Genomic DNA, 14,940 nt, shown 5'->3' on the forward strand with positions numbered 1-14,940 from the left:
TTTCTTGCGTTATTTCATATTTTTGGTGTAAAATTCATTTTAGTTTTCTTTAAATTCAACTAAAAATACAACAACACATTTTTACACTAAGTTGAACTAATTCACTAAGATGCTTTGTGAATATGGCCGCTGGTTTATAGGTCCATGTAAAATACACAATTGGTTCCTATTTTCTTATAACATCAATATTCATTCTATCAATAGATCAATGCTAAATAGTCCTTGACTGATGCAGTTTGTGGGCTTCAAAGCACGCCACTTGGTACAACAAACAGATTGGAATGTGATTCTATTTATGGGCAATGATGCCAAGCAAATGATAATGAAAAGTTTTTGACATCACACAACAAATCAAAAAGTCAAAAGCTCATGACGGAAAGGATTTTCATATTCTATACCTGGTCCATTACATGCCAATCTAGGTCCACCATGGGCTTACTAACTTCAGCCTTCCTAAATCCTTACTTTCCAAGTTCAAATATTGATGAGGTACCTAATACACCCCTATACCCACATTCATACATGTATACCCACCTCCGAAGATCTCTCATTTTAGCATCCAGGCCACACTGTAGAAGAGTGGACTTGATTTTGCTCTGGGACACACCTGACATCACCTGTAAACGAAATTAAACAAGAGATGTTTGTCAAACATTATGCCACCCCTCCCCCCCCCATGTTGAGCGCCATGTTGTCAGGATTATATGGTCAATTGAATGAAATACTGTGAAATCATTAATGTTCGTGGGCATGAAATTTCGTGGTTTGCCGAAAAAAAACAATTTCGTGGGTACTTAAATTCATGGATTTTCATTTTTGAAAAAAAAAATCGAAGATGCGATCGTCCTAGATCGTCTGCATAATATCCACGCGCTGGCCCGTGATTTCCGTCTTCTACGTCACTCGATTTATGACACTCGCTAATGTGGTACGACATGCCAATTACTGCATATACCCATGTCACTTATCGATTTAATTGGGAATAAAGGTAATAAAAGAAGATGTACCCTGATCGTAAGTACAGATAGGGGAAGCCATTTAATGCCAATTAAGAATTTTGCAAACTGTGAAAACACCGAAAAGGTGCGTATATTGTCACGTTCGGTGCTTAGTAACCTTCAATGTACTAGTAATCGATTAATTATTTCATTAAATAAAAAAATCGAGTACAGACACTCATCACGCACATCTTGTAAACTTGGTGATTTTCATTAACAGCACATGTTTAAACACGTGCTTATAACTGTCATTTGCTGCATAAAACACATTTAATCTGATTTGGTTCATTATTTGTTAAAAGCAGTTATAATATGTTAACAGAATAATGATCGTAAGTTATACAGTGAGACAGGTTTTAACACTGTATACTGCGACCTCTGTAAATAATATACTAGAGTATGTACTTAACAAGGCAATTGAAAATGTGAATAAAGGGTTTATATTTCGTGGGATCTTGAATTCGTGGATCACCCAACCCACGAAAAACCACGAACATTAATGCCCCACGAACATTAATGATTTCACAGTACGCATGGACCGAAATGACATCTGATTTGTCACTGACATTAGATGCAGGCAGTTTTAAGATTATGACCATTCAAGTTTGAGGATAGAGTGTGTTATAACCATGACCTTTGACCTCAAAATCCATAGGAGTCATCAGCTGGTCACCAACAACCTAAATGTCAAGTTTGAGGCATTGTCAAGTTATCACACAGAAAAGCTTTTTTCGTTCAAGGTCACTGTGACCTTGACCTTTGACCTGATGACCCCTAAAATCATTAGGGGTCATCTACAGGTCAGATGCAACTCCAAGTCAAGTTTGAGGGCCATGGGTGCAGGCATTGTCGAGTAATCACTCAGACAACCTTTTACCATTCTATGTCACTGTGCCCTTGACCTTTGACCCTATGACTCCTAAAATCAATAAGGGGTTTAGGCCCAACATCCATGTTAAGTTTGATGATCATAGGTTCAGGCATTGTTGAGATATTTAAAGGTTACTGTGACCTTGACCTTGGGCTGATGACCCCAAAGTCGATAGCGGTCATCTACTAGTCAGGCCCAACCTTCATGTCAAGTTTGATGACCATATGTCCAGGAATTGTTGAGTTTGCTTTCAAGATCACTGTGACCTTGACCTTTGACCCCTAAAATCAATAGGGGTCATCTACTGGTCAGGCCCAAACTCCAAGTTAAGTTTGAGGGCCATGGGTGCAGGAATTGTTGAGTTATCACTCGGACAACTTTTTACCATTCAAGATTACTGTGACTTTGACCTTTGGCCCGATGACCCCCAAAAACAATAGGGGTTAACTACTGGTCAGGCCCAGCTTCAATATCAAGTTTGAAGACCAAAGGTCTAGGCATTGTTGAGTTAATACTTGGACAAGCTTTAAAATTCTTTTACCATTAAAGGTCACTGTGACCTTGACCTTTGACCCGATGAGCCCTAAAATCAATAGGGGTCATCTACTGGTCAGGCCCAACCTTCATATCAAGTTTGATGACCATACGTCAAGGAATTGTTGAGTTTTCACTCGGACAAGCTTTGATCTACCGAAGGACCGACCGTCCTACCGACTGACATGTGCAAAGCAATATACCCCTCTTCTTCGAAGGGGGGCATAACAATACTTTAAATCCCATTTAGGGCACAACAGAGGGTGTATATTTATTTTAAGATGCCAATGTACTGTGTATGAGCATCAACCAAAGTAAGAGTCTTGTGAGCTAGTAGGGTACATAGCACAGACAGGATGTAATCTTGGTTAGCGTGCTGCCCCTGGTGTTTTCTAATGCACCAGTTTTGAGCGCTGACAAACTGGATCCCTGTTAAACATCCCTCCTGGAAGGCAGTCAGTATTTTTATTGGTGAGGCGGTGGATTGACACCAAGACGTGTCATACCACTAAACCAGGGGTCGTTTTATTAAAATCATATATAAGGTTATAATAATAACTGAGTATGTTTCAGAAAGCACATTGCAAGGGCAGCGTAGGTTGCGTTTGTAACTTTATGTTTTCCTTTTGCTCAAAATGTTGTCTGTTAAAGTGCCGAGCCCATTTAAGTCAGTTATGTCATATTTTGATAGCAAAAAAAATGAAAACAGACATATTGTAGAATGACTGTTCAAATGCAAAACAATAGACATTGGATTTTACATGCGTAATAGAATAAACAATCAAAAAACAAATTATGGGCTGATTGTTCAGAACGTGGTTAAAATAAATTACATCGTTGTTAACTTTCAAAACTTTACTGATCTGAAAGTCTAATGGATACACTCAGGTGGTATGCAGTATTTCTATGATTTCAGACAACTGTTTCAGCTGTACCGGTAATTGTTAAATTAAAATATATTAGCACTTCATCAAACATTTCACGTTTTAAAAAGTTAACAATCATGTTGTTAACTGTAACAAAATTCTGAACAATTTGCCCTATATTAATCATACCTTGTCGTAGATCTTATTAAGCAGCCTTGGAACGCTGATAAAAAACGTCGGCCTCAGAGTCTGAAGGTCATCAAGCAAGAGTTTTATGTCCCCGCTGAAGAACCCTATACGTGCTCCATACAAGTAAAGCAACTGTTGACTTGCTCTCTCAAAGTTGTGGGCCAACGGGAGGTAAGAAAGATGAACATCGTCCTTGTTTAAAACCCTGTAGCTCTAAAAAGCAGATCATTTTGCATTGATGTAACAGACAAACATTTAATCAATGGAAAACAGAATAACAAAAATAAATGTGTAAGTGATGATTTTTTTTAAAAATTATTTCTTTCTATAATTTTACCTTAAATCTGTATTTTCATGGCTTAATGATTTGTTATATAAAAAAATCTATTCAGGTATGCATTAATCTGGTTTTATATTAAAAACACGAGAACGCAGTCCCTACCGACATAATCATTTGAACCCCAGTAACCATGGAGAGAAACTGTCGGTGGGTCGTCATTACTCCCTTTGGGTTTCCTGAAAATGTACCCGGGCTTGTCAGGGTTATTTAGATTTTACATATTTGGACAATCTTAATAACAATCATACAACATAATACAATCTTAATAACAAGCATACAACATAATACAATCTTAATAACAATCATACAACATAATACAATCTTAATAACAATCATACAACATAATACAATCTTAATAACAATCATACAACATAATACAATCTTAATAACAATCATACAACATAATACAATCTTAATAACAAGCATACAACATAATACAATCAAGATTTTCCGTTAAATATAATGTCCATGCTGGGACTAATAAGAACTACACATGTACAAACACTCATAAAACCTTTTCATAGAATAATTTGTTTTTATTTCTATAAGATGTATTAGTGAATTGGTTGATAACAGTAAAATGACTCTTTCAGTCTATGCAGAGTACATATTTAAGCACATTATATACAGTACATACATTATTTTTCTTGAATGCTGTCTGTTAATGACATTATGTTGCTTAAAGAAAGGGACAGATCAAGACATAGTTCAATTTTTGGGGGTTGACAGAATGTTGGGCTGTGAGGTATGTCCCCTTCCTTTTTAGAACATGTTGTATATTGTCTATGAAATGGTGCAAATTCTGGCAAGATCAAAGTCTCACTTAATTTCTTTCAAATAAAAGGAAAAGTTTGATTATTGCTTTAGAATTAATTTCAACCTGCATTTAATAAACAACATTTTCAAAATATTTTGGTGACATATTTTGCTATTAATTCCAAATAGTACAAATTATAAAATGTAATTGATCAAGAAAGAACCTGTAGTTCCGCTTGTGTAGCAAATAATGGCGACATCATCAGGGGAGGGAGGCTACAATGTTAGAAATAAGACACATTAAAGAATAAAATATCAAAATTAAAAGATATAGTTCTTAAATTAATGTATGAAACAAACAAAAACTTTCATGCAATATTATAATTTTAATGAAGAAAAATTAATAAACTAATTTAGAACTTCATACAAATATTGGAAAATAGTGCGTAACATTAAATAAGACAACATTATTACTTATTACCATGGAAAGTGTTATTTAATCAATAACAAGAGCATGTTAAATAGACTTACAGCCTCTGGTTTCAAGTTGGCTTTTCCCTTTTCCTGCAAATAAGATCAAGAGGTACATCATTGTACATTCAAATATTAAGAACTTACATTCTGATATTTATGTTGTTGATGTTATTAGTCAATGGACCGATTGTTCGAAACTTTGTTGAAGTTAACAACGTTGTTAACATCATCGTTGTTAACTTTCAGATTTTAACTGCTCTTGAAGTCTGATGAATACGCTCGTGTTCTGCAGTGTTACTGCAAGATTTAAAACAACTGTTTCAGCTGCTTTCGCTTCATTTAAATAAACTTATCATCAAAAAGTTCAAGATTAAAAGTTAACAACAATGTCATTAATCACGATGTTAACTTTAACAAGGTTCTCAACAGTTGGCCCAATATTTTCATGGCGCAATGTGATACGCTGCCACATATCACTATTTGATTCCATCTTTGTGACATTACAACAAGCTTAACATTTAAATGTCAAAACATTTATGAGAACTTTTAATCGGTTATTTTTTTTATTGATTTTCATTGAAAACTGATTTATGCAAATGTGTGTATTACATATCTTTAAGTTTGCTTAATAATATCATAGTAAATATTTTGCATTAAATTTTGTATTGCATGTCAGAGAGTGTTGAAGATTTGTTAATAAACTCTCTGCACTTTTACTTTTCATAACATATATCTACATTGAACAAATTTTGTCGTAGAGAATAATTTAAATCAAGGCACTCAATTTATACCAGTGCATCCTGGAAGGTGACAATGTTTATGCCCAGTTTGGTTGCCAGGGCGCTGTTGACATCAGCATTGTTATCCATGACAACGAGTGTTTTCACATGCTTGATCCCGGCCTCCTCTACCAGGGAGAGTATTTTATTCACTTTCTCCGCTGAATCGCAAACGAGCAAAGGCATTTGGGCTGGAACAATGTTAAAAGATAAAGCACTTAAATAACGATTTACACCTTGGTTACACTAATATTATCATCGAAAGTATGTACATATACTCACAGTAATGCTACACATCATTTTTACAATATAGAAAGTGATTTTTAAAAAAAGTGACAGAATATATAATAATTAACAGATTTACTGGCAGTAAGAGTCATTTTTTACATCTATTTAATATTTTCAAAGCATGTTGAGAAAGTAAAATCAAGAGCAACTGACAGGAACATAAAAAATGCCCCAAATTTGGCTTTGACCTCTAACTTTGACCTAGTCCTTTGAGGTGAGAGCACAAATGCTATGGCAACACTCATTCCCATTCTATTGTACATTTCTGTGGAAGTTGATCAAAATTAAGAAAGTTATAGCTAAGACATGACAGTAAAAGACAGATTCACAGACAGATGGATGGACAATGCAACAACTATATGTCTCTCTTCAGCATCATTAAAAGTTTGTTTCCTAAACATTCTAAAATGATTCCTTTATACCTAACACAAGAATGACCTGATTGTATCTATGATAAAGGAAAAAGGCTATGACCTAGGGGCCAGTTTCAATAAACGATTTTAGAGGTAACTTCAATTATCTTAATTTTCTTGATCTATGATTCAACATTTAACAAGAGCACCGCGAAACGGAGCATTATACGCCCGAAGAAGATTCGGCTTGAGGTCTTTAATAAACATTTAGGTTATGCTAGTATACTGCTTACTAGGTGTGAAGTGTTTACAACAAAGGCTTAAACTTCCAATATTGAAACTTTAATGATACTTAAGTTAGCAGTGCTAATAAAAACCTTTGTTCAACAGTATTGTTTTACAACATACAATAATTGTAAAACAACATACATACTGGTAAGTAGTGCAATGAAGGATGTACTTATATGGAATCAGATTTTATGAAATGAAATATTTTTATAAAAAAAATAGAATATCTGAAACTTCCTTAGAAAATCTGAGAATACAAGTTTAAAAGTAGCAGGACTTGGAAAGTGCTCACAACACATCCTTTTAATGTAGCAATAATTTGTATAAATTTATCTAAAAATTGCTTTATTGGTTACAAAGTTGTGGCTAGGACACGTTTTCTAAAAATTCCTTTATTAGTAGTAACACAAAGTTGTGGCCTGGACACGGAATTGCTAACGGAATTGCTAACGCCCCCCAATGAAATTAGCCTTTGAGGTACGGACCTGGAAAGCATGCTGGACAAATCCATTTAATGTAGAGATGATTTGTATAAAGTTATTTGAAAATTGCTTTAGTAGTAACCCAGTTATGGCCTGGACATGGAATTGCTAACGTCCCCCCCCCCCATGGTGATTCTAGTGTTTGAGGTATGGACCTGGAAATTGCGCGCAACACATCCTTTTAATGTAATGATGCTTTGTATAAAGTTATTTGAAAATGACTTAATTAGTGACCAAGTTGTGGCCCGGACACGGATTTGCTAACGCACCCCCATGGTGATTCTAGTCTTTGAGGTATGGACCTGGAAATTGCGCGCGACACATCCTTTTAATGTAGTGATGATTTGTATAAAGTTATTTGAAAATCGCTTTATTAGTTACCAAGTTATGGCCCGGACACGGAATTGCTAACGCCCCCCAATGAAATTAGCCTTTGAAGTACGGACCTGGAAAGCATGCTCGACAAATCCTTTTAATGTAGAGATGATTTGTATAAAGTTATTTGAAAATTGCTTTAGTAGTAACCCAGTTATGGCCTGGACATGGAATTGCTAACGTCCCCCCCATGGTGATTCTAGTGTTTGAGGTATGGACCTGGAAATTGCGCGCGACACATCCTTTTAATGTAATGATGCTTTGTATAAAGTTATTTGAAAATGACTTTATTAGTGACCAAGTTGTGGCCCGGACACGGATTTGCTAACGCACCCCCATGGTGATTCTAGTCTTTGAGGTATGGACCTGGAAATTGCGCGTGACACATCCTTTTAATGTAGTGATGATTTGTATAAAGTTATTTGAAAATCGCTTTATTAGTTACCAAGTTATGGCCCGGGCACGGAATCGCTAACGCCCCCAAGTGAAATTAGCCTTTGAGGTACGGACCTGGAAAGCATGCTTGACAAATCCATTTAAGGTAGAGATGATTTGTATAAAGTTATTTGAAAATTGCTTTAGTAGTAACCCAGTTATGGCCTGGAAATGGAATTGCTAACGTCCCCCCCCATGGTGATTCTAGTGTTTGAGGTATGGACCTGGAAATTGCGGCGACACATCCTTTTAATGTAATGATGCTTTGTATAAAGTTATTTGAAAATGACTTTATTAGTGACCAAGTTGTGGCCCAGACAGGGATTTGCTAACGCACCCCCATGGTGGAAATTGCGCGCGACACAACATACCAAGTTATGGCCCGGACACGGAATTGCTAACAGACGGACGGACGGACGGACAGACAGACGGACAGACGATGGAGGCCATAACATAATACGACCCTTCGGGCGTATAAAAAATGTAACAATTAGAAACACATTGACTTTTTTATTTCTTCAACTTTGAGGTCATTTTTAATACAGGCTAAAGTTTAACTCACACAAATCTGTTGCAAAATAATGAAACTATGAAAATTAACAACTTAAATGGACTAGAATCTTTTTAAAACAGCCACCAGAGTTTCGATGTGTGCCACAAACATGGAGGGTAAAACTTGATACAGCTCTCTGGCACTTTGCACCAAGTATAAATTATAGTATAATACCTACTTTGATTAATAACAAAGATGATGGCGTCATGTCCCAGTGTTTCGTACAACGCCACAACCAGCAGGTTGTAACAGCGACAGCCCAAATCAGAGATGATCCACTAAAAATAAATTAAAATTTCTAAGCATGTTTTTCGATTTTTACACCATTCAGACATTTACCAGTAACTAAGTAATATGACAGATTTGAGATGATTTTATCTTCGAACATTTAATTAATTGATATGATGTTTTAGTCGAATAACGACCAACTAGATAATAATCTACTTTGTGTAATGCACCAGTCAATTGTAACCACAGTCCCCCATCCAGGTGGCCCCGCAGTGCCGGGTCAAAGGCGGATGCAAATGCTCGCCCGATTTTTTTTACAATTGGTAAAAAGGGATACAACTCCTAAAATATCCGACAACATCACCACCAACGGCGACTCAATGATATGACAATAGAATGACTTTATTCCCTTCGATAATACGTCAAACTTATGCAGAAAACTTGTAAGAATAGTTTTAGGATCTCTGCACAAATATAAGTTTTTCTGTGTGTTTTGTTTTAATGAAAATATTCATGAATGGGGGTTATGCACCAGTCAATTGTAACCACGCCCCCCCCCCCCCCCAGGTCTGGGGGTATACCGGGGAAGCCGGGGAAATGGGCCGTATTTTTACCTTCCAGTGAATGCGGTGGTTTTGTCTTCGCGCCAAAAATAGCAGGGAATGGGCGTTACCTAGGGTCCCTGGGGTGCGGGGGCATTTGGCGGGGGTTTTACCAGCAGTTCATCCCCGCAGTGCAGGGATTTTACCCGGGCTTGGCTGGACTGAAAGTCAAAGTCCCCGCTATTCCCCGGACCTGGGGGCTGTGGTTACAATTGACTGGTGCATAACAAAAGAAAATATGGAATACAAGTACAAGTGCATTTGTTTGTTCCGGAGTATTATGTGGCTATTGGTTTCACAGTTATAAATATGTATTTCAGGTTGATCAATATATTAATGTTTTGATTTGGAATGTTACTGCATCAAGCAAAATGAACAAACAATGAGCTTTAGCTTTGATTCAAGGTATCCAATCAACAATTATGTTTTTTTTTATTATTGGTGACCCCATAATAATTTTAATTTTATTTTAATGGGTGATGATATATGTACATTTTATATGGATACTTTTATTATATACCTGATATTTAGGCCTTCAGAATGGGCAAAATTGGTCATTTAAAAAAGGTTGTCCAGTTAGTGCAATGGTAAGAGAACATGCTTCTTCAGCTTCTTGATTCGATTCCTGGCTTGGGGACATGCGAGTTGGTGGTCACCAAGTAGGTCAAGTTGGTTTTCTCCGGGTTCTCTGATTTCCCCCACAACACAAGACCACACTCTTGCGCAACATCGTGCCAACGAGAGTGATTAAATATATATTAAGTTAATATAACTTTCCTTTGAATTGTTGTAATATAAATATGATCAGAGTTGAAATAAAGACCAAGAATGCAATAACTTTATCTATAATGTACTTTCAGTCATTCATTCGGCATATTATCTACCAATACTCTTTCAAATTATACAAACGTCAAATAGGGTCACCAAAAATCAAAATCTAACATGGCTAATGGAGCGACAAAACTAGCTAATTTGCAGGTCAGATTCCTTAAAGTTTTACCAATACACAGAGATAATGTATCTACATCATGGATCTGATCATGGCTATGAGTTTTCTATCTCACAAAATAATTGTTTATTAACATCCAGAAAGAAAAGCCTACAGAACAATCTTTACATTGCCAAAGTCTTTTCTTTGGCGTTGTTGATTTCATTGCTGCAAACTGATAAGCCAGCACAATGTCATTTGACCAACATTTTGTGTATCTGCCATTCATTTTCACAAACTTCAAATGCCAATTACAGTCTTTGCCTTAAAAAAAATTCAGCACTTGTCCTTTCGGGCAAGAAATTGATGAAAACCACTTGCCCAAAAACAGTTTTAATTGCCTCCCCCCCCCAAAATAAAATAAACTAGAAGCGCCGCAATGCGACGAAACCAGGTTTTTGTTATGGGGAATCAGAAATTAAGCCAATTAATTTGTTGTATGAGCAAGTTCAATCTGCAGCTTCATATAAGCTATATTCACACTAAGATTCATCACTATCCATCAATTCTAACTAAGTTGTTGGGCAGAAAAACATTTTTCTATTTTTAGGAACAGTGACCTTGACCCCACCTCCCAAGCTAGCTCTTCACATAAGCTACCTTCGCTCTAAGTTTCATCAATATCTATCAATGCTAACTAAAGTTATTGGGCAGAAACCTATTTTCCATTTTTAGCAACAGTGACCTTTACCCCACCCCCCTCAAAAGAAATTCCAAGCTAGCTCTTCACATAAGCTACTAGTACCTACACACAAAATTTCGTCAATATCTATCAATCCTAACTAAAGTTATTGGGCAGAAACCATTTTTCTATTTTTAGTAACAGTGACCTTGACCATAGCCCCTCCCCACTCAAAAGCAATCCCAAGCTAGCTCTTCACATAAGCAACTTACACACAAAGTTTCGTCAATATCTATCAATGCTAACTAAAGTTATTGGGCAGAAACCATTTTTCTATTTTTAGTAACAGTGACCTTGACCTTAGCCCCACCCCCCTCAAAAGCAATCCCAATCTGGCTCTTCCCATAAGCTACCTACACACCAAGTTTCATCAATATCTATCAATGCTAACTAAAGTTATTAAACAGAAACTAATGTTTGACGCCCGCCCGCCTGTCCGTCCGCCCGCCCAACGACAACCTCATTCTAATAACCCGGTTTTCGTTGAAAACCTGGTTAAAAACACGAACAAGAGAGATATTTTATTAATAAGTTTCCAAGTGTGGGGCAGACGCTTAGATGCTTATAAATTGAATGCTACAAATGCTGAGCACATGGCATTGAGGTGTGACATCACCAATTCATGCGTAAATATGCGAAAGCCACTATTTAAAATGTTCATTTACGATTTGTGAATTGTTGCTGAAGAAATTATGAATACTGAGGGATTTAAATTTCAGAAAAATGCACTTGCCTGTTCGGGCAACCACCTGGGAATTTTGACTTGTCCGAAACAGTATTTACTTGTCACGGGCTTCGGGCAAACCAGTTACGACTAAGACTGCAATAACATAATTCTCACCTATGGATTTGCATATTGCTTGAATGCACGAAAACTATGAATAGATAGTTAAGAATACATTTCAGTTGTTCTGTATTCATTTCAGTTGTTCTGTAACCTTGTTGTTCTGTAACAATTCATGTTAATCTGTAACCATTTATGTTGTTCTGTAACCTTGTTGTTCTGTAACCATTTCTGTTGTTCTGTAACGTTGTTGTTCTGTAACCATTTCTGTTGTTCAGTCACCATTGTTTGTCATACAAGAAAGCTCTTTTTTACCTCCTGTCTATTCTGGGCAAAGACCCCGATGATGTTATTGTCCTTCCCACTCTCCAGCCCCTGATCCAACAGCCAGGAACCAAACCAGCGGGCCTGGTCATAACTCTGCGGAAACAGTGAAAGGTTACACACAACTTTTACTTAGTCAAATTAATGTCATCTATCAAGTATTTCCTGAGATTGTCTAAAATATATGTCTTCTATAATTGTATTTTTTTCTTTTAATTACTTTTACCACAACTTTTCTCACAAACAACATAAAAAATAACTGATATAAGATAAAACCTTTGATAAATTAGAACGTTTTAAAAAAGCTCACAACTGTTGGGTAAACCACCATGTTAACCTTATAATTACTAAGCATTAAAAATCATATGTTAAAAATAGTAGCGTAGGAAGACACTTAGTGGGCCAGTAATGTAAAGATTGTTAGTATGTACTTCAATAAAAAAATGGATTGATGCGGTACAGCCACGTTACCATTCATTTCTATAAGTACATTCCAGTGGTCTACATTATATTGTGCAAACTACCCACTAACTTGGCCCAGCCACTGTTAATATCTACTTCATTGAATAAAATCAATAATGGCTGACTGCTGATTTATTGGACTTAAGTTATTGGAAAACTTGAGAAATACCTCATTCTGATTGGACAAAATATTATGTTGACCACTAAGCTCAGTTGGTAGAGCACTTTTACTAAACAAAAAAAAGTTCATTTATACTAAGTTTTAATTCTGAATGACAAGTGATTTTTTCTAAAACTATTACGGTATTTCCTTAAAAAGGTATAACCTATAGATTTAAAAAAAACACACATTTAACATACAATGTACTAGTACGAATTATAAAGTGTTACAAACACTGACCTATTTAACAAAAAATGTGGCTTATTTTATAGTTTGTAACACAGATAGACTGGTGCTTCATGTTTAAACCTGAGTATCAAGTATCTGAAACCTGCGTGCATTATCGTATAATTGAGACCCAGTACATAATCATGCAGGCAACTAATTATACGCAATAACAATATAACAATATTTTAATTCATCTTTAATGTCCTATGATTAGACACTCTGAATTCAACGGTTCTCAATTGTAATGCAATACAAATCATTTAATCATAAAATTAGAATGGAAGGAAGGAAGTTTGTTATTACAGTATAAGTTTATCATAAAATCAATTGAAACTTTCACTTGAAAATACAAATTAGCCTTTCCTTATTCATTTATTCTAGAATTGATTTCGACATATATTTCCTTATTTCTTAGGGATATACGTAAGTCATCTTAACAATGACCAAATCACAAAAGTATTGTTAGATACATTGGTCCCGTATTCATAAAACATCTTAAGTCATTTCTCACATATAACTTGAGTCAGTTTTCTAAAATATTCATAGTCAAATTAAAAGATGAAAGTATTGGTGTTTCTTACATAAAAGTATGTACTTTCAATCAAATTAATGAGAACTATGTATTTCAAATATCATCAAATTACGAGCGAGATACTTGATTTAAGAAAATTACTTAAGTTAGGAAATGACTTAAGATGCTTTCTAAATACCAGCCCTGGAAATTAGGTTAAATAGTCTTAGAAATCAAATAAAAATTTTAACTTGCACATTAACATTTTAATAGTGTTATGTTTCCGCATTACATTCAAGAATTAAAGATTTAAAAAATTGATGTGATAAACACATTGATAAGATAGCTCCATTGATTTGGAAAAGGGCTGATACAATATGTTCCTTGAAAGATGAGACTATATCTGCTTTATAAAACTGGAGTTTTTACAGCCTATCATGTTACCTCCTGGTATGTAATCCATTCATACTCCCTGTTCGGGCCTGACCTCGTACCCAAGAAAGGACTGTCAGCTGAAACAACAACATAAACAATATCAGCGTATATGTTATAATAGAGGTTCCCTGCATACATGTACATCCTTTTTGTTTCATATTCCATGCCCTATAGCCTCAATATTTTTTTTTTATTTATTGTTAGATTGCTTCACAGGGTCATTCTCGTTCACCAGAGTGATGATGCTATGCGTACCAGATTTATCACGATCAAACCTCTGATGAGTGAGAATGCACAGGGTGTGCCGTTGAATTATCATTTTACGTTGAACTATTCTTTTTTTTATGTGTTGAATCAGGAAAAAGGCATTCTTCAGGTCTTAGAATCAGTTAAAATGCCAAGAGAAAGACTCACTGCATTTTTTTTTATAGAACTTGTGGTATTTCAACGGACGAAAATGGTGAGGCATAAAACAAATAAATTCTTGTTTCCTGTAACCCGACCAACCCTATTTTTTCCAAATTGTGAATTCTCGTAATTTCCTAAAAAAATGTGAATTTTTACCAGCAGGTGGGTAAAAAAAAATCATCAGTTAATTGATCAAGGAAGTTCATACTACAAAGTCAAACAGTTTAAAGATATTTGATAAATGATGTTACATTGAATTTATGTTCAAGCAGTTGTTTTTCTCTGTCATTTTTGTTTTGTACCAAAGCAAATGTCCGAACATTCAGCTTTAAATTTAAGAAAATGTTTGAAAAAAAAGGATAACCCTATTTTTAATAAACAGTATTAAAGTTATGTTTATTTACAAAAATACCTTTATTTAAACATATGCAACCTTTTTTAATATCAATCTTTTTTTTTTTTTTGCAGCATTTACTGGTTCAAAAGTGATGAGTTTAGTTTTAATCAAGGGGAAGTAAATACCCTTGATTTTAAAGTAGTTCTTAAA

At 35.4% G+C, this 14,940-nt stretch overlaps 1 protein-coding gene across 3 annotated transcripts in view; it reads right to left on the reverse strand.

The window, feature by feature from the left end:
* Positions 1 to 14,940, reverse strand: part of LOC128235183 (long-chain-fatty-acid--CoA ligase 5-like) — a 37,737-nt gene that overhangs the window by 15,290 nt on the left and 7,507 nt on the right. For all 3 annotated transcript variants that reach the window (XM_052949933.1, XM_052949931.1, XM_052949932.1), the window contains exons 4-12: positions 13,995 to 14,062; positions 12,181 to 12,285; positions 8,760 to 8,859; positions 5,820 to 5,998; positions 5,086 to 5,118; positions 4,779 to 4,830; positions 3,901 to 3,974; positions 3,459 to 3,671; positions 535 to 617 (exon numbers count right to left, since the gene is read on the reverse strand). In XM_052949933.1, the coding sequence (XP_052805893.1) occupies positions 535 to 617; positions 3,459 to 3,671; positions 3,901 to 3,974; positions 4,779 to 4,830; positions 5,086 to 5,118; positions 5,820 to 5,998; positions 8,760 to 8,859; positions 12,181 to 12,285; positions 13,995 to 14,062 (907 nt within the window). The remainder of the gene's footprint in view (positions 1 to 534; positions 618 to 3,458; positions 3,672 to 3,900; positions 3,975 to 4,778; positions 4,831 to 5,085; positions 5,119 to 5,819; positions 5,999 to 8,759; positions 8,860 to 12,180; positions 12,286 to 13,994; positions 14,063 to 14,940) is intronic.

This window comes from Mya arenaria, chromosome 5 (genome assembly GCF_026914265.1).
Source record: "Mya arenaria isolate MELC-2E11 chromosome 5, ASM2691426v1".
NCBI lineage: Eukaryota > Metazoa > Mollusca > Bivalvia > Myida > Myidae > Mya > Mya arenaria.